Raw genomic sequence first — 25,063 nt, 5'->3', positions numbered from 1 at the left:
ACAGGGAAATCTGTAGAGAGTACGCAGATGGGTGGTTGCCGGGTGCTTTGAGACGGGGTAGGGGGTGGGAAGCGGTGTGTAATGGGTATGAGGTTTTGGGTGATGAAACATTTGGCCCTAGATAACCAGAGGGAGGTGGTGGTTGCACAGTATTGTGAATGTACTGAATGCCATGGTATTACTCACTTAAAAATGGCTGGATTTATCATGTGATTTTCATCTCATTAAATAAAAAAAAAGTATAGAGTAGCCTTTCTATGGGAACACTATTTAAATGGAGGCCAATTTTAAATAGCCTTACCTCAGAATTTGAGAGACTGGATTCAGAGGTAAAATGCAGTACAGAAAGTAACAACTGTGGAGACAACCTCCTTTATTTTGCCAAGGGTTATTTGGATCCGTGCTTCCACAGAACCCACGCATGTGATATTTTAACAGATACAATTTCTTTATTTTTATTAGGGAGTGAAGTACAAAATTGGTTTTAAAAACATAATGTGAAGGCCCAATTGATAAACAGATATAAAGTTTTGAAATTATTAATGCTAACTTTATTTTTCACATTTATTGATGATGAAGAACCACCATCTAACTAAAATTATTAGTCACTCTAGGCAGCATACTAACAGATCATAATAGCTACTTTTCAGTTGCTTAAAAGTGTCAGAACAACTGAATGTACTTTTAATTAAACAAATTTGCAATTATGAGTACAATTACCGCCTTGCTATTTTTACATTACAGAATGAGCTAGAAGAAAAAAAATATTCTCGTTGTGTTGCCAGTAGGAAACCTAAATATCAGTTAAAATAATTTGAGTATAATTATAATATGTAAATAAATAAATCTGGTCCTGTATTATAGGGTCTAATTTCAGGTCTCCACTTTGTCCAGTCAGTGGCTGAGCAAAGCTGCCAAGGGGCAGGGCAGTACCCAAGATGTGAGGTCATTTTAAGGTTGGCTGTTCAGACTCCACACAAAGAGGACATGGAATATGGAGGAGCAGGCCGGACCACTGCTTTGGGGACCCCCAGCTCTAATCTCTAAGACATTTGTTTTCTGAGAAACACTTAAAAACAGATCTGCTTTGAAGGTTCGAGGGACCTTGAATTTTAGTTTTCTACTAACTATTAGTATTTTTCCATCTTAAATATCTACACTGATCTCTTTTACTAAACTATGCTAAGAATAGCTTCTATTCAGACTTGTCTTCTCAAGAATGTGATCTGTTTAATATTGTCAGATATATTCCTGTGTCAGATATGATATAACATTTGGGATTCATATTTAAATAAATTCTCTTGCAGTAGGAATCCTGAAATAAAAAAGTTCAATGTATAGGTATTCATCAATTCAATCCAGGTTTTAAAAAATAACATTCTAAATACTGTCAACTCTTCTCGGTTTTCCTTGCAATATGTTCCCCATACCGTCCTTTCCTGGCTTTCTTTCTCTCATTCTGGGGAGGCTATTTTTGGCTTGAGAGGTGAGTGGAGGTTAGGCCTAATTTCCAAAATTGTGTGTAGTTTGTATTGTATTGCACTTCTGTTCCTAGGGTTGGACTCATCCTTTCGGGGAGGCCATTTCACACAGACCTAGATTCCCCTGCCATACAAAACTAAAGAAAATTATGTGCAACTTGAAGGAGTTTTTTCCTCGCTATGTGCCATTTTAAGAAATGCTGGTCAAATTACTGTTCGAATTTGGAAATCCATTCATATTTTCAAGTCTTAATTTCCATTCCATATCCTTTCTTAAGTTAAACAGACTGAGTTTAATGAGGCTTATCTTAAGTGCTGGGAAGTGAACTGATTGATCTCTAATCATCTGCTTCTCAGAGAAGGCCTAGAGATCTTTCAGCTGTCTTACTTTATCCTTTAACAGAACTACATAGGGAGGGAAAATAAAAAACAGATAAGAGACAGAAAAGTGAAAGTTCTCTACACCACTACTCTGAATGAAAATTACCAGACACACAGCTATGAAGAGTCAGGTCTAGTTACCAAAGTTAGGACATTTTATTTGCTCACTAAAACAGCAACCCTCTGTACATATCCACTGAATCAAGTATTCTCTAATTGTTTTTTTTTTGTGTGTGTGTGTGTGTGGAATAAATATAAGTGAAGGCACACAGGGGGAAATGTGAAGAAATATGCTTATCCAAAGTATTTTCTATCATTGAACTTAATACTGAAGACTTCCTAACGGCCAAATCTACGCGGCCTTGCATATCGCCTACTGCCGCTGTAATCTCATGCCTGCAAGACTGTACCTTCTGTGGCTTGCACCACTCAGTCTCTGCTTCTCTACCTTGACCTCTGGGATCACCCTCTGAGTTCCTCCCTCACTTCCATCCCCTAAATCCTCCTTGGGGTTCTTTCCTCTAATTCTTCTCCTGTTCTAGACACTTACTGAGCCCCTCAGTCATGCCTGAGGTCCAACTATCAACTATACACCTCACTCTCATGAGCTCTTAGGTCAACATTCTGTGTCCTACTTAAAACTCAAGGAGCCCAAAAGTAATCAAATAATCCTCACCAAAGCACTGCTCCCCCTGCTTAGCCCCTATCTCAATGTCAACCACCTTCCTCATGGCCACACAAGTCAGGACCCTGGGATTTATATTCATTTCTCCATCTTCATGTTCACCTCCCTTGAAGGGGTCCACCCTTCCTTGATTTTAACTCCCAAATATTTTTCCTATTAGTCAGCTTCTTCCCACAAGGTTCCTTCCTGTGTCAGCTCAGACTCTCAACTCCTCTCAGACTACTCAGATGCGCTTCTACGGCTTCCTCTACCACCAGTCTATTCGTGGCTAACACTTTCGAGATGGATAATTATTTACAAACTGAAAACAGCTGAATTAGCTTAACGGCTCTCGACATGTTCTACCTAGTAAGTCCACGTTTTTATAAGGGGATACAAGGCCTTTGGATGGCCAACTTCTCCTGCTTCTTTTCTTCCCCCCCCTTTTTTTATGTTCCCTATATATTGGTCACACTAAATTCCTCTTATGTCTCTGTCGTCCTGTCTTTGTGCATGGCACCCATTCTGCCTGGAATTTTGTGATCCTTTTCGTATCTAATTCCTATTTGTCTTTCAAGATTCAGCTGAACCATGATCTATAAAAGTTTCTGAGCATTTAAGGCACAGTAAGGGGTTAGGTGTCCTTGTTTGAAATCATGGTTGTGCATGTTTCATCTAAGACCCTTGTCACATTGAATTGTAAATATCTATGTGCCCTGACTTACCAGACTATAAGCTCCTTGATAATGAGAGCTCATTTTTAAAAATCACTTTTATATCTCCTATTCAAATATCAGATAGCACAGTGACTCACCCACAATAAGTGTTCAATATATGTTCACTGGAATGAATGAGTCACAACTTGAGATAGCATTAATTTTTCACTACTCTAGCTAAGAGAAAAATAAACATTTAAAATTCATACTGAAAAGAAACGTTAGGAACCTGAGGACCAAGCTTCATCTCTGTGGTGCTCTAGAGTTTGCTGAAGTTGATCACTTCAGCCTGTTACCTCTTCCTTCATGCCCTCTTGCACTGCCAAGAGTGTGCCATTACATGTGTCTTTAAACTCTTTTGGTATAAAGTAATGGAAACCCACATCAAACCATCAGTGGAATTACACTCACTTATGGAATCTGAGGAAGGAGTGGGACAACCACGCTGTGGGAAGGGCAGGTTGAAGCTGGGCCTCAGAACAGGATGAAACCAGGCATACAGCCACACCAGCATTTTTTCTCCATCTCATGTCTCTGTTGCTGCTTCCTTCTCTCTCTCTCTCTCTCTCTCTCTCTCTCTCTCTCTCTCTCTCTGCTTGCCACATTCTTCCCACTATGTGGAACATGGCTAGAGATGGCTCGTAACTCTATCACTCACACTTTAAGCTTTTGATTTTCCCTCCAAACATCACACAGAAAAGGCCTTAGTTGGTCAGCTCTGTTAGGAACCACTGGACGAATCGAGGACGCCAAGGAGCAGAGTCCCAATGTACCATGTGGAAGCTCCTCTATTAACCATGCATACAAGGGAAGAACTGCTTCTAGAGGAGGATGCCCACAGCCCTTGTCAGGCTGCACCACTCCTGTTTCTCTGAACAGAATGGTAAAGTGGTCTGGAAACTCCATAGTCAAGAGATCTGAAGTTTCTGTCTTTCTCATACAGACAGCTTTTTTCTTCCTTTCATGTTACCTTCTTTCCAATATCTTTGCTCCCCATCTTGTGGCAAACAAACACACACACAAAATACATTATAGTTTCACTTCTTGAATTTCTGTCCAATCCTGTGATTTCCTCTTCCAATCAGAAAAAGGTTTCTTAGGTAATCATGAATAATTTGCATACCTCCAATACCCCAGTTTTCTGGTTCTGGGAGCTCAGAGCTTTAAAATGTATTTTATGTAGAAGATAGTCAGCTTTCTTAAAAGCACTTTCCTTTTTTCCTTTTCTCTATCTAAATATTTGGTCCAAACTACATTATTTTTAAACCAGCAGTTTATTCAGAACCCAGCTTACTGCAACTCAATTCCTGTCCCTAAGGAGCAATTCCCACCCTGCTGTTCTTCTTTCCTACAAGAAGTCATCATAATTGATTGTAAAGAGTTCTGGTCGCCCAACTAAAAAACGATAGGTACCAAATGCAGTATCTTTTTGATTCAAAAAGGGAGAGAAGTCAGTTATACCCTGAGAAAATATGATATAACATAGGTTGTTGCTGAGTTTTATTTCTTTTTTTTTTTATCATTTAATCATCAAAAATGTTTATTAAGTACTTCCTATGTTCTATATCCCAAATATAGTAGAAAATTCATGACCAAGTGCTTGGCAGTAACTCACAGTACAATGGTAGAAAAATGAATAAATACAATGCAATGTGGGGATTGTTAAAATAGAAGAACGTGCTAGAAATGCTTATTCCACCATTACTACAGAATTTCAAAAATTGCATACCCTGTACATTGAGGGACAGATGACCTGCCATGAGAAATCCCCATATTTAACAGTTGCTGGGATAAACAATAAAGTGCTGTGTTAAAGTCTAGACCACAGCTGTCATCTCCTGTACAAATATTTCACCTGCTTAGCTTTCACTATAAGTTTCCTCTTTCCTATTCTTACTATCGTCACTTTCCTCCAGGAGGAAGTAGAAGCTAAGAAAAGTAGCCATATCTGTCAAACATAGAATCTAAAAACTCTTGTGGGGTATTCTTTCTCCTTTGAGAATCTTACAAATATAAGACATCTTACAAAATAGTTATGTTCACAAAAGATTGTAAGGTAACTGGCATTTTGTTGATTTTGTCCTCATATCTAAATTGTGCTAACATGGAAGATTTTTAGTCTAAACTGAGGTTTAGTCAGGTCTAAACTGAAATCCCCAAGCCTTTCTTTGCATGTGTTTAACTGAAGGGCAAAGCGTAAGGAGAGGATTGGGGGAAGGTTTTTGCAAGGCAGCAGGAAATTGGGTTCAAAGCAGAGAAGAGAAGCATGATGCAGGGGGGTGGGGTGGGAGGCAGAGCTCTGCACAAACCATGGGTGCCACAGGACATCAGGGCTGTCCCCGCAGAGGTGTGTGGCTGGGGCAGCACAAGGCCAGGGATGCTCCACAAGAAACCCTGGTGGCAAGAAGGCGAGCCCTGTGATGGTCCACAGAAGCAAGACTGCTTGAGAACACATAGGAAGCCCCCTCTGGGACTTCCAGAAACACGTGAGGGGGTTTTCATGAGGCAGACTGTGTAAGCAGATGAGCGATGACATGCTCAGGATATCTGAGTGTTAGTTCCCTGATTCAGTCCCTAGACTGCTTACTGCAACTAGTGACCCCACCAAGACAGGGTTCCCTTACCTGCACTCCATTGCCTTGAGGTACCCTCCTCTTCATGTAAATGATATGGAACATTCTACCTTGCTCCAGTTTTCCTCACTGGAAAACTGATTCAATTCCTATCGTGATAATACCTCCCCTCACTCCAAACAACACTGGAATAAATAATCGCTGTGAAACTATACACCATTGAAACAACACAAAAAACCAAACAAACAAACTGAAGCGCCTGTAAAGACCTGTTGGTCTCCTGGATTTTGTAACTTATCTGCCCCCACACACTCCCGCCCCCAGAACTTAGATTTGGCCTCATTCTGGACTGCAAGCCCAATTCCAACTCTGAGAAAGAGACAGCCGGGAGCCCTGGCAGCGGCCCACCAGCGCGGCATCCAGCAGTCCTGCTCCTGGTTCTGCTGCAACCTGGGAAAGCGTCCGTACCGCTCTGCAGCTGAGCCCGTGTCAGTGACGGAACTGCCGCCCCCAAGCCCTGCTTCTCTGTAACCACCTGTCCATTCCCCTGCCCTCTCCACTGTGTTCACTGACACCTGCTCTTCTATCAATGCCCCTAATAGGATACCTTAGATCTTGGGTGCTGCTTGGACCATCTGTGCACACCACTGGTCCCTCTCCCTGGAGTTGACCTCTCATCCCACATGTGCCTGCCCCTGTCTTCTCTAGTACATCATGCTGGCTGCTGCTTGAGCCTAAGTTATAACCAAGGTAAGGAAAATAACTAGCTCGAGAGACAGACAGGGCCGCTGCTGCATGGCACTGACCAGCCTATACATTGTATGAGTCATGGCTCTGGGCGGTGTGATGTTGGAGCCCAGAGGAACTGGCAGCAGAAAAGGCTTTGTTTATGGCAAGGTGAGGCCTAAGTCTGCCATGGCCATCTCTGCTGTTCAGAAATTTTAATTTTTGAAGAGTGACTCAAAGAGGTCTCACCTATAGATCCCCTTAGATTTCCTTACAAATCATAGGCCCATCTTTACGGATTCAACTTCAAAATCTATAATTAGGATAACGTTTGGTCACCCTATGTATAATTCTGAGGCTGTATAGTGGTGTCATAAACTTCTCGGTTTTTAGGATACAGTATTAACTATGATGGCCATGGCATTCAAGGCCAAGCTTCTGTGGCACTGAAGAATAAGGTAACCAACTCAGGAACTGACAGTGGAGGTGGGTGGAAGGGGAGGACAAACTCCCATTGCTGGCTCTGGACATCAAATCTGGGTGGTAGCTAGTCAAAAGAAGTGACCTTGTGAACTGTCTTAACAAATTTAAAGACCCAAAACAATTTAAGGCCTTATTCATATTGTCCAAAATGATGGGGTGGGACTGCCCCTCTCCATCCCATTTATGCTAGTGATTCTGTAACTTTTTTTCCCCTCACTGGTTGCCCTTGATGCACATTTTAATTTGCTTTAATTTGATCAACACTGTTGGAGGTAGGACATAAAAAAATCAGGGACATGAGTTACTCTTACCTTGCATCTTGGAAAGAGAGCATTCAATCTCCACACCACAAACAGGTACATGGGATGCCAAGGGATGACAGTATCCAAAGATCCCCCCCCCCCCCCCCGAGAACCGCTAATTGAAAGTTAAAGAGGAAAACATGGTTTCATTGTTAATTTTTATGAAAATGTGCTATAACACAGCATATCACTATAGGTGCAGCTCATCCAGCACCTGGCCCCTCTCCTCCTCTAGCTGAGGTCAAACAGTCTCTCTGCTACTTTCAGCTCTGGGCAGAGATGCTACTCCTGGGGTCCTGCCAGGTCAACGCTGAAGGCAATCCCAATGAATCCTTTCAGTAATTGGTGACGTGCTGGGGGATGAGGTGGAACGAGGTGTCGAGAAACTGAACTAATTGTGTTTTCATCTGTTTAACACTGGCAAACAGGGCTGTGTGACAATGATGAAATACGCCCCTCGTGGACTCCTTAAAAAAAGAAGGAAGGTAGGGAGAAACAAATATCCAGGCTAAAAATAGTTTTCTTAGAATTGCTTTCTGTGCTATCTGAACCATAACAATAAAAGTTCTCATACTCACAGCATCAGCACTACAATAAAAATGAAGAAAGAGAAGCAGCCAGGAGAGTTCAAAAGCAGCCCAGCTGCCTCTAGCCTTCTCCTCAGCAGTGCATGCTATCAATTTCAAGGGGACATGACTTTTGACAAGCTGCCCAAGATTACCTGTGGTTGGCTTTTCACTGCTGACCAATCTTTAAGTTCAGATAACTGCACTTACTTGCCTCTGTCAAAAAAAAAAAAACAAGACCAGGGAGTGATTTGCAAACCAGACATGTCATCCCACCTGCCACTGTCCGTAGGATTTTTCTAACACACAATCCAAAGAACAACCACAATGACTACACAGCTCTGTTGATCAGCATCTATGCTAATTTAAAAAGAACTTTTTTCTGATTAAAAATTTTACTCCTTAAGTTGCAGGAAGAACATGAATCATTTCAGAATGACAGTTTTATATAAAATGTCATTCTGCTTTCCTTTATTACCAGAACATCCCATTCATCTGTATTTGGTGCCAAAGCTAAGATTCCCAGCTGTATGGAGGTTATTTTTTCAGAACTCTAGAGTTTTCAAAGCAGTTCACATATATAGGCACATGACATTTTCGCATTAAGGATGCTATTAGTACTCTTGGTGGTATATGAAGAAACTGAGGCTCAGAAAGTCCCCATAACAGACACCTTGAATGTGAAAAAGTTAATATTCCACTCATGGCTTCTGATTCTGAATTCTGAGCTCTTTCCACTGGACTACATTGCCTCTGCTTCTTATGTCATAAACTACGTCCAATTCTTAAAAAAAGCTCCTCTGAGGAACAAAGAAGGATCACCTTACCACCCACCAAGCATCACGTAGTGAATCTCCTTCCACTAATAAACACTGAGGGAAGATAAAAGCAAGCTACTGTAATACATTTCCACCTAAGGAGTTTCCATTAAGTAGAATAGTCTAAAAAAGTTTACATGTAATTAAAGAATCAAACATATGAATGAGCCAATAATTAAGGCAATTTCATAGAGTTCTATATATGGAGTAGACTGGTGGGATAAGAGGAAGGCAATACTTGGGTATTTGTTCTGAAAAACTCTCCAGTGAATCCTCCTGATAAAAATATTCAGCCTGTGGCTTCTTGTTCTGGAAAGTGGTTGGACTGCTTTGTTAATGGTGCCTAACTGGATCAATAATGGGTTCTTAACCAAATAGTGATCTACCCACAGACTGCCCAGCAACCCAGGAGGTCTAGTGCAAGGGATCAGCCCAAAAGGAATGATGTTTGTCAATTAGGTTAGTTCCTTCCAGAATTTGTGCTGGGATCATGGAGAAGGCTGACTAGAAAAGACTTTGGCCAATGCAGAAAGAGGTGGAAATGCTCATATGTGATAAGTTGGGGGGGCAGGGTAGGCAGTGGAGGATACACACCTGACTAGGAGGAGCAAGAAGGACAAAGTCAGAGGCACTCAGATGTAGAAGGTCTCTGGTCCTTAGATCTGCCTTGGTTCTGAATAGCTTCTCAGTTCTGAGTCAGGTACCTCCTTAAATAAATCCCCTTTTCTTAAAGTGACCACCAAAAGTGAATCAGTCCTGGCCAAAAAAAAAAAAAAAAAAAAAAAAATCTAAAAACCCCCAAGTTCTTTTTATAGAGACTCAAATTTTCTACTAAAGAGAATTTACTCACATTAATTAGCATCGGGATTAAGTGCATCTCATTCACAGGTATCAGAAGGTAGACAGACACAGAGGGCTTGCCATCCTGTCTCCTTGGTAAATCTTCCCAGACCAATCAATGGTCTCTTTCCTCTGAATCTACAGCCTTAGACATATGCTTCTTATTTTAAGTCAATGCAAGTTTACTGAGCATCAATTATGTACAAAAAATCATGTAGGCCATTTATTAGGCTTAACTAACCTTATTGTCACCTTATGCTTTTCATTGCTAGTTCAGTTTTCCTGTGTTATTGGCTCCATAAAAACTGGGAACTTGACACAGGAGTCTTCCAGCCAAGATGGAGGCCAAGACTGACATGCTCCATCTCCCTCCACAACTAAGAAGGAATACAACTGCCGCAAAACTAGAAATAACCAGAATCTCCAGAAAATAAATGGAAGTCCAATGTATGAAGTTATAAGGAAGTGGTGATCGTCTGGACGGGTAGGAGGGGCAAAACCAGGGCAGAGAGGTCAAGCTGTGCTGGCGGCGGCAGCTGCGGCAACAGCAGCAGGACAGTGGTAAGCACAGACACACCCGTATTTAAGGGGAGGTGAGAAGCGCCTGGGGAGTACCCCCAGCTGCAGACCAGACACATTAGATTGCAATTCCAACGCTGGGGAAGGCCAACCCCCATTGCCTTGGACCGTGAGGCCTGGAGGGGTTGGGGACGGAAGAGGAGGCTCCCGGTCTCTCAGTGGAGAGTGAATGGCAGGAATCCATGTTGGACTCCCACCCCCACACAAAATGCCACAGCATGGTGAGAAGGGTCACCTGGTTGTGATGAGTGCATGGGTCTCTGCCCCCTATAGCATAGGAGGTGTGACAGCCCCGCCCAGGAAGCAAAGATAAACACAAAACTGTCAGGATGAAACAGATCATGATAGAGATCCCGGTGACGGTGACACAGCTGACCAGACAGCAAACATCTAATCTAACAAAGCAGCAGATAGGAAATATCCTGAGGCACAGTTCAGAGCTTTGGTTATAAAAATGCTTACAGAGCTAACAGCAGATCTTAAACAAGACAGGAAAGGAATGAAGGCTAGTCCTGCTGAAATGAACAAAAACACATACAAAACTAGTGGTGAGGGAAAGAAAACCAGGGATTAAAATCAACAAATTGGAACAAGGGAAGGAACAAACAGTCAACCAGTGCAGAAAGAGGGAACAAAAAGTGAGGAAAATGAGGAGAGGCACAGAAACATATCGGACAGCTATAAACAGGCCAACATCCGAATCATATGGTTGCCAGAAGGTGAAGAAGAACTAGAAATTGAAAAATTATGTGAAAAAATAATGAAGTAGAACTTTCCTAACTTGAGAAGGAAATAGACTTACAGGTCCAGGAAGCACAGAGTTCCAAAAAAAACTGGACCCAGGGAGAACCACACTAAGACACATTATAATCAAAATCTCAAAAATTAATAATAAAGAGAGAATCTTAAAAGCAGCAAGAGAGAAGAAGAGAATTACACACAAAGGGGTTCCAATAAGACTATCAGCTGATTTCTCAAAAGAAACTCTGCAGACAAGAAGGGACTGGCAAGAAATAACCAAAGTAATAAAAAGCAAAAACCTACAACCATGATTACTGTATCCAGCGAAGCTGTCATTCAGAATAGAAGGGCAGAGAAGGTGCTTCCAGGACAAAGTAAAACTGAAGGAGTTCATCAGATCCAAATCACTGTTATATGAAATGTTAAAGGGACTTGTTTAGGAGAAACAGAATCAAAACTATAAACATTAAAATGAAAACTGTATCACAACAACCAACCACAGAAGCTAGGGAAACGAAACAAAGTCAAACTAAGAAGGCAATGAGAGTCGGAAAAGAATTACAGGTAAAGGGAACATTTTGGGGAGAGGTCAGCAGGGAGGGGGAAAGGGGGAAAGGGAGGGAGATGGTACAGGAATTAAGAAGCATAGTAGGAGGGAGTGGAGTAGACAGGAAGATGTTGAGGACAACTATATGCACAACCAATGGGCATGGACTAAGGGGGGGCAACTGGAGGGAGGAGGGTGACTGGATGGAGGGGAACAAAGGGAAAAGAAATTGGGACAATTGTAATAGCATAATCAATAAAGTATATATACATAAAATAAACTGGGATCTTGACTCAACTTTCTTGTGGTCCCAATAGCCCATTATTTCCCGTAATAGAGGAACTGAATAATTTATTGCTAAATATATTCATGGCATGCCTCTCTGCATAAAATTCAAGGAAATACAAAAATGATAGTGCCTGCATCAAAAGCTATTGAGTTCAGGTTAAAGAGAAAACAAAAAAGTTCTATATAAACAGTAAACCTACTAACTTATAAATTAAGGTCAGAAGTCTCTCCAGTTGATCCATGAGGTTAATTAGACAAGGGCAGGCATATGACTTGAGTGGAGCCTGTCTTCCAGCTGGTCAGTTATCTATAATCTAGCGAGAAAAGTTGAGCTGGGCCCACTGGGTTTGCTTTGTTGAGAGTTAGAACTGGTCAAAAGACTTGTGGTTGATGCTGAGAGCTGGAACCTGAAGTCATTTAGAATCAGGAGCTAGGCAGGGTACTCTGAACTTCACATGATATGAAAGAGCAGAAGCTATATGGTGGAAAGGTGGGGATAAAGAGAGTGGGTATGAGAAAATAAAATGGAATTGAGAAGTAGAAATTGGTAGACATACCACAGAAAGAGTGATGGAGACAGAGAAGGTCAGACCCTGACTTAGTTTCTGTTCTTTGGGAAGCCTAGTTTGTTTGTCCAGATTTTCCTGTGCTTCATCAAGTACAGGAACCACAAGAACCCCAACGAAACACCTCTCCCTTGTGAGGTCCTCCTATCCCTTCTCCTAGCTGGTCATAACATAAAAATAATGAAGAAATCTTTTTCAAAAGAAATTAAATGTCTTCTGCTAAGTGATATCTCAGTGATTCTCAACAGGGCAATTTTGCCTGTCAAGGGACATTTAACAATGTCTGGAGATATTTTTGACTGCCATAGGGGCTGTGATTGGGTGTATGCTACGATACCTAGTGAGTAGAGGCCAGAGCTGCTAAACATCTTACAATGTATAGGAGAGCCCCACAATAAAGAATTATCTGGCCCAAAATAGTACAGGGGTTGAAAAACCCTGCCCTAGAACTAATGGAGTGATAAAAGTACATACCATCTTTAGTAGTCAAGGGTCAAATGTCATTTGATGCTCAAGTGTGGAAAAAGTCAAGACTGGGAAAATGTAAAAATGTTGAGATGTGTTGGAGTGTTGAGATGATGGCTGAATCTCCACCATTCTTATTTTCAAAGTTTTGTGTGTTGGCATTTTTATTGGGTGCTATTTGACAAAGCAAAAACACATCAAGAAAAGAAAGGAAGGAAGAAGGAAGGAAGAAAGAAGAGAAGAGAAAAGGGAAGGAAGAAAAGGAAAGATTAGAGGAAGAGAGGAAGGAAGGAGGAGTCACCTGAATTGCCTTACCCACACCACATTATGAAAAGTTATTAACAGGTAATGTCCATGACTCGCACCCACTCAGAAGAGGGGCCAGCCACACGAGAAAGTGCCGCTTGTGGTGAAGTCCCTCTTCTGAATTCCATTAAAAATAAAGACAAATATTCCAGTATACTTATAGGCATGTTTTGGAGAGATCCGAGGGTGTAGTTTCAGACCGTTACAATTAAGCGAATATCACAATAAAGTGAGTCACACAAATTTTCTGGTTTTACAATGCCTTATAAAAGTTATATTTACACTATACCATAGTCTGTTAAGTGTGCAATAGTATCATGTCTAAGAAACCCATGTATACACCTTAATTAAAACTACTTCATGGCTAAAAAAATGATAACCATCATCTGAGCTTTCAAAGACTCATAATCTTTTTGCTGGTGGAGGGTCTTGCCTCCATGTTGATGAAAAGGCTGTATCTGTAAAGCACAATATGGTGAAGAATAATAAAACAAGGTCTGCCTGTACTTTTGCAAAATTTTATAAAATATAACTGTAAGAAAGATCAAGTAGGGCTGGGAAGAATTGAGACTCACCTCTGGTGTCCACAGGTCAGCCTGCTCACTTCTGGCATCTCAGCCATAACCAGACCCTGACTAATAGTACAAGGACTCAGGAAACGTGTATGAACTGGATGTGGCAACGTCAGCAGCCCCAGGAAGAAAGTGCAAGTGCATGAGTAGCTCTGCTTTGGGCATCTCCAGCCAGCCTCTGCTGCAGACACCTGGGACATTTTTCACTACCCTGTTTTCTTGTGGTTGAATCAAACAGTGCTTCTTTTAAAATTTGTAATTCTAACTTTCAGAAAGTTCTTCCTTAAGCTCAAAGCAAATCTATGCCAGTCAAGTCCAGTTTACTTTATAGTCCATCTCCACAACTGAGAAGAGATTGGTTAGCTTCCTCAAATGAGGTGTCAGCATTTGAAGACAATAGTTAAGTTTCCATTTGCTCTTCTTTGCTCCTTTTCCTACACCAGTATAAGAGACATTTTAAGCAACAGTGCTTTCTTATTATGTAGTACATGCATATAGTACAATATTCCAAAGGTATCAAAGCACACACAGTAACCCCAGCTCTCCTCTCCAGAAGTAATTAATCCCTACTCTACTTTTTGTTACATAAAATGTGGAACTACAAGGACTCTCTGCACATTAAGTGGCCTATAGATTACATGGCAAATGTACCCTGGGAGAAGGTTCTGAATGATGAACTAGAAAAAAATGTCAGCTTCTTCTAACCTGAACAACTATCCTCCTTCAGGGCACAAACTGTTATTTGAAATCAACAACAAAAAATTTGCCCATTTGTGTAACATTATAAAATTATGTTCAGATTCAACAGTTTGTGTCTCTCTGAAACATCCTGGGATCTGTTCTTGTCCAAAAAATAACACTTGTCTATTTCAGAAAGTGTCCTTTCACTCAGTACTAGCATTTCTCAGTTTTGGATGTTAGGTAAAGAAAGAGACTGAGCTCTTTTGGATTATATGGTAATGTTTAATTGATGTGTTTAGATAAAAAAATAAAATAACATAACATAAATTTTGAGGTCAAGGTATGCATTGATGAGTACAGGGTCAGGTGACTCTTCATTTGCCACCACCCAAGTGGGAGGAGACCAGGAACGTGCCAGGTGCTCAAGGAAGAATGACCCCCTTTGGAAGAATTGCAGCATCTGTGAGTTGGGAATCTTTTAAAAAACTATGTGTCTCCTTCTTCATTAAGAGGGGTCAGCAAACTATGGGCCAAATCTAGCCTACCACTGGTTTTTGTAATTAAAGCTTTATTGGAACACAACCATGATCATTTGATTTCATTTTCGCTATGGATGCTTTCGAAATGGCAAAGTGACAGAGACTACATGGCCCACTACTTACTATCTACTCTTTTTTTTTTTTTTTTTTTTTTTTTTTTCCGGTATGAACGGCCTTTATTGGTCGCAACGAGAGAGGAAAAGGAGGGGGTATGACAGCTCCGGTTCCTGGGGCAGCTTCGGAGACTCTGCGGCCGCCCTCGGAAAGCACTATCTACTCTTTTAATAGCGAGAGCTTGAGAAGTAAAAAATTAAGAATAGATTCTGAAACCTTGATTCCAGAAGGTTATCTGCATATTAAACAAGAATGAAAAACACTGACAAGTCACGTCCCTTTGGCATGTCAGTTAATACTCAGCAATAAGTCTTATTCTACTATTTTCCTCCATTTCAAAAGTAATTATCCAGACTTTCAGTATCAACATGTAAACTGGAAACTTCTTTTTCACATAAAAGTACAGGGCTGAATGGGTACTCCTGTCATATCAGGAAACCAGGCTACCCTGCAAATTCATTCTATTTTCTGCAAAGTTAGGAGATAAATATCATCTGCAAGCTCCAAAATATATTTAAAGGCTGCCAAAAAATAGCTGAAATCAAGTAGAAACCAAATGGGAGAAAGCATAGAAGAAACACACAGAGTGCCATATATCTGAACACATATTCCCTTAACACCAGCAAAAATACATTTCTCAGCACTAAGAGTTATAATCTGAAGTGCAAAGTCTATATCACCAGCAAGTACTGAATGTGGAGTTAGCAAAGCTAAATCTTATGTTTGTAACAAGGGTAGATTTGGGGTGGGAGGCAGACCTACACAAAGACTCAAAGAGATGAATGAGCCATATTAAAAGAAAAAGTTGGTTTCTTAGCAGTGAGGGAAAAGAAAACCTTACAGTTGTGAAAACAACTAGCCTGAATGACTACTAGCCCTCCTGCCAAGTGAACCCTCAAACCTCACCCCTCAACCTGTGTAAACAGCTCATTCAGAAAATCCAATACATTCAAATTTGAGTGACAAAAAGGCCATCACCTGCATATCACCGACACATCAATTACAAATAGGAAAAAGGATAAGGAAAATGACAGAGAAGTTGTAGAAAAATGAGGCCAATGAATTATATGAAGCTTCTAGCCAAATATTTACTTTACAGTAAATTTTAAAAACCAAATGAAGAATTTCCCTATGAAGGAAAATCACAAAGCAGAAATAACTCAGAGAAAAGATAGCAAGACAATAGGAACTGAAATGTTAGCTTGCAGAATTCACAAAAAGGGAAAAACAAAGTAGCTGAAGATGGAAATAGAATGTGTGCAAGGAAATGCAGTAAGGAGCAGAGAGGATAACATCTATAATAACATTCAAAATAAAGTGGGAAACATTTGAAACAGAGTTTTAAAATATTAGAGAGAAAATGATAGGTAGAAAAATCAAAGGACAGCCTCCTCATGCATAACTGAAATCCCTCAAGAACAGAACAATGAATCAATACAAATCCTTAAATATAATTCAAGAAAAACATTTCTAAAACCAAAACACAGTTAAACCTGATTAGTGAGAGACAAATATAGATATCAGGGAGAACAAGCCAACATTGAAATGGGTTCTGATAAAGTTATTAAACTTTATCTTAGGATCTAATATAGTTTTGGCTGGCGTTATATGCTTGATAAATACTCGCCTGGAGACTCACGTAACAACAGCCTTCCCTCTGCTAACCCCTCCTTCGCCTCACCTTCTGTGACGTGATACGCCACAAAATCACCTCCAAGAGCAATACTGAAAAACTCCAAGAACTTCAAAACATTCTGTTTCATATACTTTCTTTACTAAGGCAGGAAAGATTAAAAATGCATTTTAGAAAGATTTTCAGAGAGGATTGAAATGAACGGCTTTTCTGGTAAGCTATACGTTCACTATAAATTCAGAAGATATTTTGTCTCCTAAGCACTCGGTTACAGCAAAATTTTATTGTACGTTTCCATATGCCTCTTGTCACATAGAGAAAAAAGGATAAAATCAGAAAGTTTTCTACTTACTTTGGGTGTTCAAACTTGTCTACAAGATCAACTTTTTCCACCAGGTCTCCTCCAATTGTTCGGACTAAGTCATAGAAATCATTTTCTGTGTAATTCTCAGGGGGCAACCAGAATGAAATGTCATTCATCACAGCAGGGTATTTGCTAAGAGGCTAACAAAACAAGAGAAGAAAATATAGATTGATTTGTTAAATAAGAATGTTTAAATTTTTCATGGAAAGTTATACTTGGCTAATTAGAAAATGCTAGTAAAACATTATCTCAGCACTTGAATTCTCAGGAACAAAATGAACTTAAAAGAGAAGTTAGTATTCAAAATTAGCAAATTCCATTATGAATGTTATAGATTCTTACCACATTTATGTGTAACATTACCATTTATTATATTTATATCACTATCAATGTTCAATTTAGTATGAAGCAATTTGAATCTATCATATTTCAGTTTTTTCCAGAGGAGAAAAGTTCACATTTAATTAATAAGTGATTCATTAACTTCCTTTGATACTTTCAGGAAGCCATTTTAATGGAGAAATAAAGGATTATCAAAAAGGATATTTCAATTAGTAATGTCATTATTTGTTAATATTTCTAATTATTAAAATAAAGAAATGGACTGAGGAGTAGTCATTTAGGAATTATTTTTCAAATTATGCCTCTAAGGATGTGATAAACACAATGCAGCCATTTTCCCCATTTTTTCCAGTTTATTAAGAGTTTGGTAGTTCATTATTATATTGGATAAACATTTAAAGTTAAACACTTTTAGAAGTTACTGCAGTTGTTCACATGATTAACACATATATGTCTGAGCATACTTTAGGTTTATAAATTACAAAAAATGTTTTATTAAAAGTTTCATTATATAACTATGAAGTCCAAGAGAATATCTGCTAAAGCCATACCTTAGTTAGAAGGGAAATTTTACAAATTGATTTACATCAAGCTTGATATCACTATAAACCCTTTGGTGCATCCCTGATCAGAAAATGTATAAAAGTTTAAAAATGGGAAAAACCCTGAAAAACTAAATACTCAAATATAAATTGATTATTCAATTTGAATAACAATGTAGTTGTCTAACAAATACATCAGTGCAGAACACACATTTCAAAAGAACATAATTAAGCTACTATCCAGGTGCTCCTGTCAAAATACCAGTGCTCCTGAAAAACATTCATGTTTTCTCTCCTAAAGTCAAGACACTGTGATAAATGTCCCATGGGTTAATGCAGCAACTGGAGACAATAGGAGTTTGGCAGTTACACAAGTTGCTTTTCTTTTGACAACACCCTTTTGTCATTTAATCAATATGAAAATTTAGAAAGATTAGGTAAAAGGCTGGGATTGGCAAGATTAGCCTGAAATTTCCTCTTTCCTGTCAAACTGAGGTGCCACACTTGCTGAGACAAGAAGTAAGTAAGACCTGGTGACAGAAACGGGAGCGTCTGCAACCCTTCACAGCACTCAGCATGATTAGAAAGCAGTCAGCCAGAATATAGGCCCCCAAAACATTAAAAATGTGTATTACAGTAAATACAGTTTTTAAAACCATGGAGAAAACACCCCAGACTATTGTACTGCAAACCTAGTTCAAGCTAACAAATTATAACAAATTTAAAGTAATGGTTTAACTAAAAGAATCAACCACTATACTAATTAGTATGTGTCAGATGTGGGATACCTATACTACTAGTGTGAGAAATGCTCACAATAAAACACCGGAACACAGGACTTGAGCAGCAAAGCAAGGCATTTATTCACGAGTCTGCAGAGTGGGGTGCACCACCAGCCAGGAGCATGTGCGTGCAAAGTAGACAAAGAAAACTGCTCTTATACTAATGTGATTAGCTCCCCCTCTTCCCCCTTACCTTCTCCCCCATTTCTCCATTACTGGTTAATCCAGGTTCACAATCTATCGGATTAACTACTTAACTCAGGGTGTGATTAACTAAGGGTAATCTAGTTATAGGTCTATCTCTGACTTATTTGCAAAGTTATCTAGCTACATCTTCCCATTTCGCTGTGTTTGGTGATAACAATCTTCCTCCTTCTGATCCCAGAGATACCTGTGAGGAGCTGCAGAATGTCACTTCCTGGCCCCTTTTCCCTGATTCATCTGTTAATTATTTCTTACTGGTTTGAGAGTCACTGGCTTGCTTCTTTATCCCTAACACTAGGGACTCTTGCTTTTTTGAGGGGGGCAATAAAATTTTGTTTTTAAAATAATAAGATTACAGACTACAGTTACTGAAATGTACGCTTTCTGGTGCTTAATAAAGGTAGGTATAAAACCATCCAATGGCTTCCCATTGTTCTTAGGGTAAAGTGCCCAGTTCTTAAAAGGTTGTACCTCTTTCTGTTGTTCTCCAGACCTAGCCCAGCTTATTTGGTTTCTTGAACACACCGCTATTTCCTGCCCTCCCTACCCTGCCAGAACACTCACTTATCGTCCAAGACTGTTAGTTCCTTGTTACGACACCTTATACTTCTCTTTGATAGTACTTTTCATGACTGCAATTGTTTGTGTAGTTACTTATTTAATGTATGTCTTCCCAATATGTTACAATTTTGAAAGTGGGATGTGTATCTTTTTTCACCTCTGAATCTCTATTATCTTGCATAACCCCTGTGACACTGTAGGTATTGATTAAGAGTGACTCACACAGCTGCCTTGTGTGAGCAATGGCTACAGCACAATGAATCAATTCAACTGTTCTTTCTTCTCTAACTGGACCAGCTAATAGCTATATCAAGTAAATAAGGCATGGAGACTTGCCTCCATCCCTGGCTACGCTGTGATGAGGAGATAGTAACCAGGTGAAATACCAAAAAGTCTACAGGTGGACAGGCAAAGTGACCTGGCAGGGATTTAATATTCCACAATCATAGAATCAGGAATTTTAAAATTGGAAATGAATTGTCAACCTAAATAAAGAGGTAAACTGAGGCAAGCTCAAATTACCAGAAGTTGAGTTTATCCATGTATAACAGAGGAATTGCAATTCATGAAACACATGCTGTAACAAGCTACAGGCAGGTCCACTGAAGGTTTGAGGTGGGCTGTATTTATGGGCAAGTGTAAAGAGGGGAAGTCCAGCCAGCATTCAAGCAGTAAGTTCACTGGCTTGCAGATGGGGAGAGATTCTTCATGGATTTTCATTGGTAGGAGATAAGTTGCAATCTTCTGGAAATCAGGCATCTACTGGAAATCTGTCTCTCAGTTCTTAACTTTTGAGGGCCCATTTCATATTCTCTGATTCCATTTTAGATTGAAATCCTTTCACAGACCTTAAAGAGCTTTTAATATTGTGTTTTCTCTTTTCTTTCCTTTTCTTTTCTTTTCTTTTCTTTTCTTGACCTAGACAGAAGCATGCCTACTTTATTGTGCATGTTACATGCCATTGAGTCAGCTCTGACTCCTGGTGACCTTGTGAATGAGTGACATCCACAATGTCCTGTCCACAACAGCCCAGCCCTGCTCCTGTAGACTCACATCTATGGCTTTTTTTACGGAGTCAATCCACCTCATATTTGGGTTTTCCTCTTTTCTTGCTGCCTTCTATTTTCCCCCAACATTATGGTAGTTTTATCAAGTAATCATCTACTGATGAGTTCTTTTAAGATCCTTCTATAATTCTTATTTGTTTTTTAAAGAATTGAAAAAGGGATCAAAACTATAGATATAGTAGAAACTTTCCAAGTCACAAATGAATATTATAACCTATTTAATAACAATAACTTTGATAACTTGGAATAAATGGATAATTTTCACTCAATACAGAAAACTTAAACCAATGACTGTATCAAATTGAATTATCAGTCAAATCTTACAACAAAAGTGTTCAACTGAGATGATCCACAGCATCACTTTATCAAATATTTAAGGTAAAGGTAGCTGCTTTAGTAACATCAATTGTTTCATGAAAACATAACATCAATTGTTTCATGAAAACATAAAAGGAGGAAAACCCAACTAATTTTATGAGGCTACTATAAAATTTAAGCCAAAGCTGGAGAAGCAGAGAATAATTTATTTAAAAAATTGTAGACCAATTTTACCTTACAAACTACATGAAAAAACCTAAATGTAACTTCAGCAAACACAATTCAATAGCATACTAACAAAATATTACAAAAGGATGAAGTATAGTTTTTCCAAAATAATGGGAATGATTTAAAACCATAAATTTTTCTAATTGACAAACAGTATGAAGAAAAAAAATCATGTGACTTTTCAGACAGGAAGCATTTGATAAATTAATATTTGTTGTAAGAAAAAAAAATTTTGGTGAAGTATGAATAAAAAGGCAACATCCTTAACAATGTATATTTAGTAAAAACCTACAGTAAACATACTTAATGCTAAGTATTTTTTAGGAGCATTCCAAATAAACTTAAGAGTAAGATAAGGCTATCTACTCTCATCCTTGCTGACTCACTATAAATCCTAACCAAGGCAATAAACAAGAAGAGCTATGAACTAAATGAACTGGAATAAAACAGGCAAAATCTACGATCCTAAATTTAAATCTTTACTAGCTTTGTGACTTGGACAAGCTGCTTAATCTCTGCCTTTCAGCTTCATCTGTAAATGGAGGTATTATTAGTATCTACCTAATATAAAATTACTTTTTCATATGTAGTTATACTATATACACAATGCATAAGATTTGAAATGAATGAAATGGAGATGCATATATCACCATGGCTAAAATTAAAAAGCATGTTGAGGTTTTTAAAAATGTAAATTTTAATAAGATAGATGCAGTATGACATTTACATGAAGTTAAAAAACAGGATAACAATAATTTATATGTGTAAATTGTATTAAAATAGATGTGGGAAGGTTACATATACTGGACTTCAGAACAATGATTACCTCTGGGGAAGGAGGGAAAAGTATTCAAGAAGGGTATAAAAGAAATTTCAACTTTATCTTTAAGATACAAAAGAGTTCAGGTTCAACTTTGATTTGTGCAGCTAGTGCACCAAGTGACTTCGGCATGCTAGAGGTGTTGGCTGGGGTTGGGTAAAGGGGGGCAGTATTGTGCACCCAAGTAAGGTCAGTCCAGCTTGTACTTTATTCCCTTTATGCTGATTGATGGTAAACATCTTTGTAACTCTCTCTTCTTATTGGAGGGTAGAAAAATATGTTACTTTGGGATAAGGATTATTTTGAGCTAAAGATAACTGAGAAGCTGATATAAGAAAAACTCTCAGCCCTTCCCTGATCTGCGTAAGAGCAGGACATAAATTTGCAAAGGTGTCCCAACTCCCCTCTCTACTACTAAGGACCAGAGCTAATTACTGAGGCAACTCTAGACTCTTATCAGCCCAGAGATAGCACCAGAGGAATCTACAAAAGGAACTTTGCTAATTAGTTCTTATCTTCAATAAGTTTCCTATATTACGTATTTACCTTTCCACAATTTGCCAGCCCTACATATTCAAGCTACTTTTCCTTTGTTTTATCACTTCTCTAAAAATGTATTGTTCTTTTTTCTAAGCTGCTATATAAACTCAACTTCTAACCAATGTTTTGAGTTTCTCATCTCTGGATACTCCTATGTGTTATATGTGTAATGCACATGTTAATAAATTTGTTTTTCTCTTAATCTATCTTGTTACAGAGCCCCAGGAGAGGCCTAGTAGAGGGAAAAAGACTTTTCTTCCCCTTTCCTACATTACATTTATTGCATTCAGAATACCTGTAATAGTCTTGGAATAATATCCTTATTTTATTACGTTGGGCTAATCCTACAGACCTATAAATGTGTTTCAGTTTGCCCACCTTTACCTCTTATCTTGGCCACTTATTGACACTTCCAACATGAAAACCGTTTTCTTCCCTGCTGGGCATTGGGGTAATCATGGAGTCATGTGCTTGCCCCGCCTCAGGCCTACCCCAAGACCCACAGCTGCACTATGTGCCCCTTTTAGGCTCACTTCTCTGTTGGGTCCTGCAGGACCAGCACTAATGTCTGACTCATGCGTGCAGCCCAGCAGCAGCAGCACAGCGCCTGGCTAACAAGGACCAGCTGAAATCTTGTTGAACTAACCACACTATGAGGTCTGTGTCTACATTTTCCAAGTTTTTCAGGAAAGTTTGAATTTTCAAAAATTATAATTATGGTTCCAAAAAGAACAATTCTCCATGTCGTCTGGGTCACATCAATTTGATTTTCGAAGCTGCCGTTATTCTTCCCCCTTCCTTTTCTTTGAAACAGCTTTGTGTACAAAGCTTTACTACCCTGTCCCTTTACTCTCCCCATGGTCTTCCGCTCCTTCCCTTTGAAAGGATCACACGAATGCGGTGGTCTGTGGGCTTCACTTTAAAACCGGTTTCTCTTTTCTATCCTAATGGCTTGGACAGAAAGGGCCCAGAGGTCTGAGAGAGGGGAAACCTAAACTATTCCCTCAGCCCAAACTAAGTATAATGGGCAAAAGGGTTTTGGACAGGAGAGATGTGTCTTGCACACCTTCCTCCAAAGAAGCCCTTTTCTTCTTTTTTTTCCCCCTAATGTGGAACATTGAAAAATTAATCCCTGCCTTTTGTCATCTAGTAGTTATGGATTGAATGATATCTTTTCATCCTTTTTGCCAAATCTGTTGCCTCCAGAACACAACAAGGATGCCAGCCTGTTAAATCAAGCATGACATTGTCCAGGGACAGCCAACTAACCTGGAGTCTGCACGATCCTTCCCCATGTGGGAAGGCCACCCTCCCCTCCACACCCCCACTCTTATTAGGGATTTCTGGACCCAAAGGTAGGTAGGACGACGACCATGTCCAGCTTGAAGCAGCTAGAGGATCTCGAGACCTTCGCCCATTGTCCTTTATAAGATTACAAAGGGTCTTAAGTCTGAGAGGGAGGGATTGTTATTTTTTATTGTTAAAATAATTAATTAATCACATATTTACTAAAAAAAGAGAGAGAAGAAGAAGAAGAAGAATATATGAAAGGGTGAAGCGGGAAAGCTTGTATTCACGAACCATGGGTATGGACTTGTGGGGGGGATTGCTGGGGGAGGGAGATGCTGAGTGGAGGGGAGTAAAGGGGAGAAAATTGGAATTATTGTAACAATATAATCAATAATATACATTAAAAAATAATAAAAGATAAAAAATCAAAACAAAAAATAAAAGGCTCACACATCCCTCCACACCTCAGTCTTCAGACCTGCAGGTGAAGCAGGTGGCAATTTAAGTGCCAGAGTCCAGTTACTTAACAATGTCTTATTTAATTGGTTTTATTCTGTTCTTTTTCCAGGTTATTTAGGTAAAAAAATAAGTCATTTATTTGGGGTCTTCTTATGTTAAAAAAAGCACTTAAGGGTATAAAGTTTCTTTCATGTACCTCTTTGGATATGTCCCACAAGCTTATTCTTTCCATAAATTGTCTCCTTTCTCACATTCTATTGGATTGATCAATATTTTACAATATTGTAATATTTCCCCTCTTCAGTTTAAAAAGCTCCAAGTTGTATTTCTATTCTTTAATACACACACAAATAAATAAATTGTCCTAAAGTCTATATTTACTTATGGTCTCTATTCAGGTCTTAAATAAGACAGGAACCTTAGTTTCATTTAACTGATCCTGTACCTAACTATTAAGAGTTTTATCTTTTAAAAAGCCCACACAAAATAATGTTATCTAAAGCAATAGTTAAGTTTAAGTTAAAATTGTTTTCTAATTCTCTATTTTTATCCCACCTGTTTATTGAGAGACTATTCTCCATGGAATTTCTACAAAACTGGTAATGGCTTGTATAACAGCCTTTGAAGACAGAGGTAGTCCCTCTCTTGGGGGCAGACTGCAGATTAGTTTCTCCACCAGGAAAATAAAGAAAATGTCTTCCTCAGGGTTTTCTAACAACCTCTTTAAAAGATTGGGAAGAAAAGTAGCAAACAAATACAAGTGAACAAACAAAAGATTGAAGGGTTCCTAAACTTCAGGGTTTTCAGCTGTGCTCTAAGCCCTGAATGTGAGCCAGCGTCCACTGGAGCTGCTCCACATCATCCCTACGAGATTTGGGGGCTTAGGAGAACCAATTGGCACAGGAAACTCATGCTGCCTGCATGCTGTGAGTAATAAAGTCCTTTGTCTCTGACCCCGGAGTCTC

The 25,063-nt window shown here is 39.2% G+C and overlaps 1 protein-coding gene across 10 annotated transcripts in view; it reads right to left on the bottom strand.

The window, feature by feature from the left end:
- Positions 1 to 25,063, bottom strand: part of FARS2 (phenylalanyl-tRNA synthetase 2, mitochondrial) — a 582,942-nt gene that overhangs the window by 150,020 nt on the left and 407,859 nt on the right. For all 10 annotated transcript variants that reach the window (XM_090269837.1, XM_090269841.1, XM_090269834.1 and 7 more), the window contains one exon: positions 16,934 to 17,085. In XM_090269837.1, coding sequence (XP_090125963.1) covers positions 16,934 to 17,085 — 152 coding nt within the window. The remainder of the gene's footprint in view (positions 1 to 16,933; positions 17,086 to 25,063) is intronic.

This window comes from Furipterus horrens, unplaced genomic scaffold (genome assembly GCF_987537825.1).
Source record: "Furipterus horrens unplaced genomic scaffold, mFurHor1.1.pri manual_scaffold_3, whole genome shotgun sequence".
Lineage (NCBI taxonomy): Eukaryota > Metazoa > Chordata > Mammalia > Chiroptera > Furipteridae > Furipterus > Furipterus horrens.
This window is presented reverse-complemented; position numbering and strand designations above follow the sequence as displayed.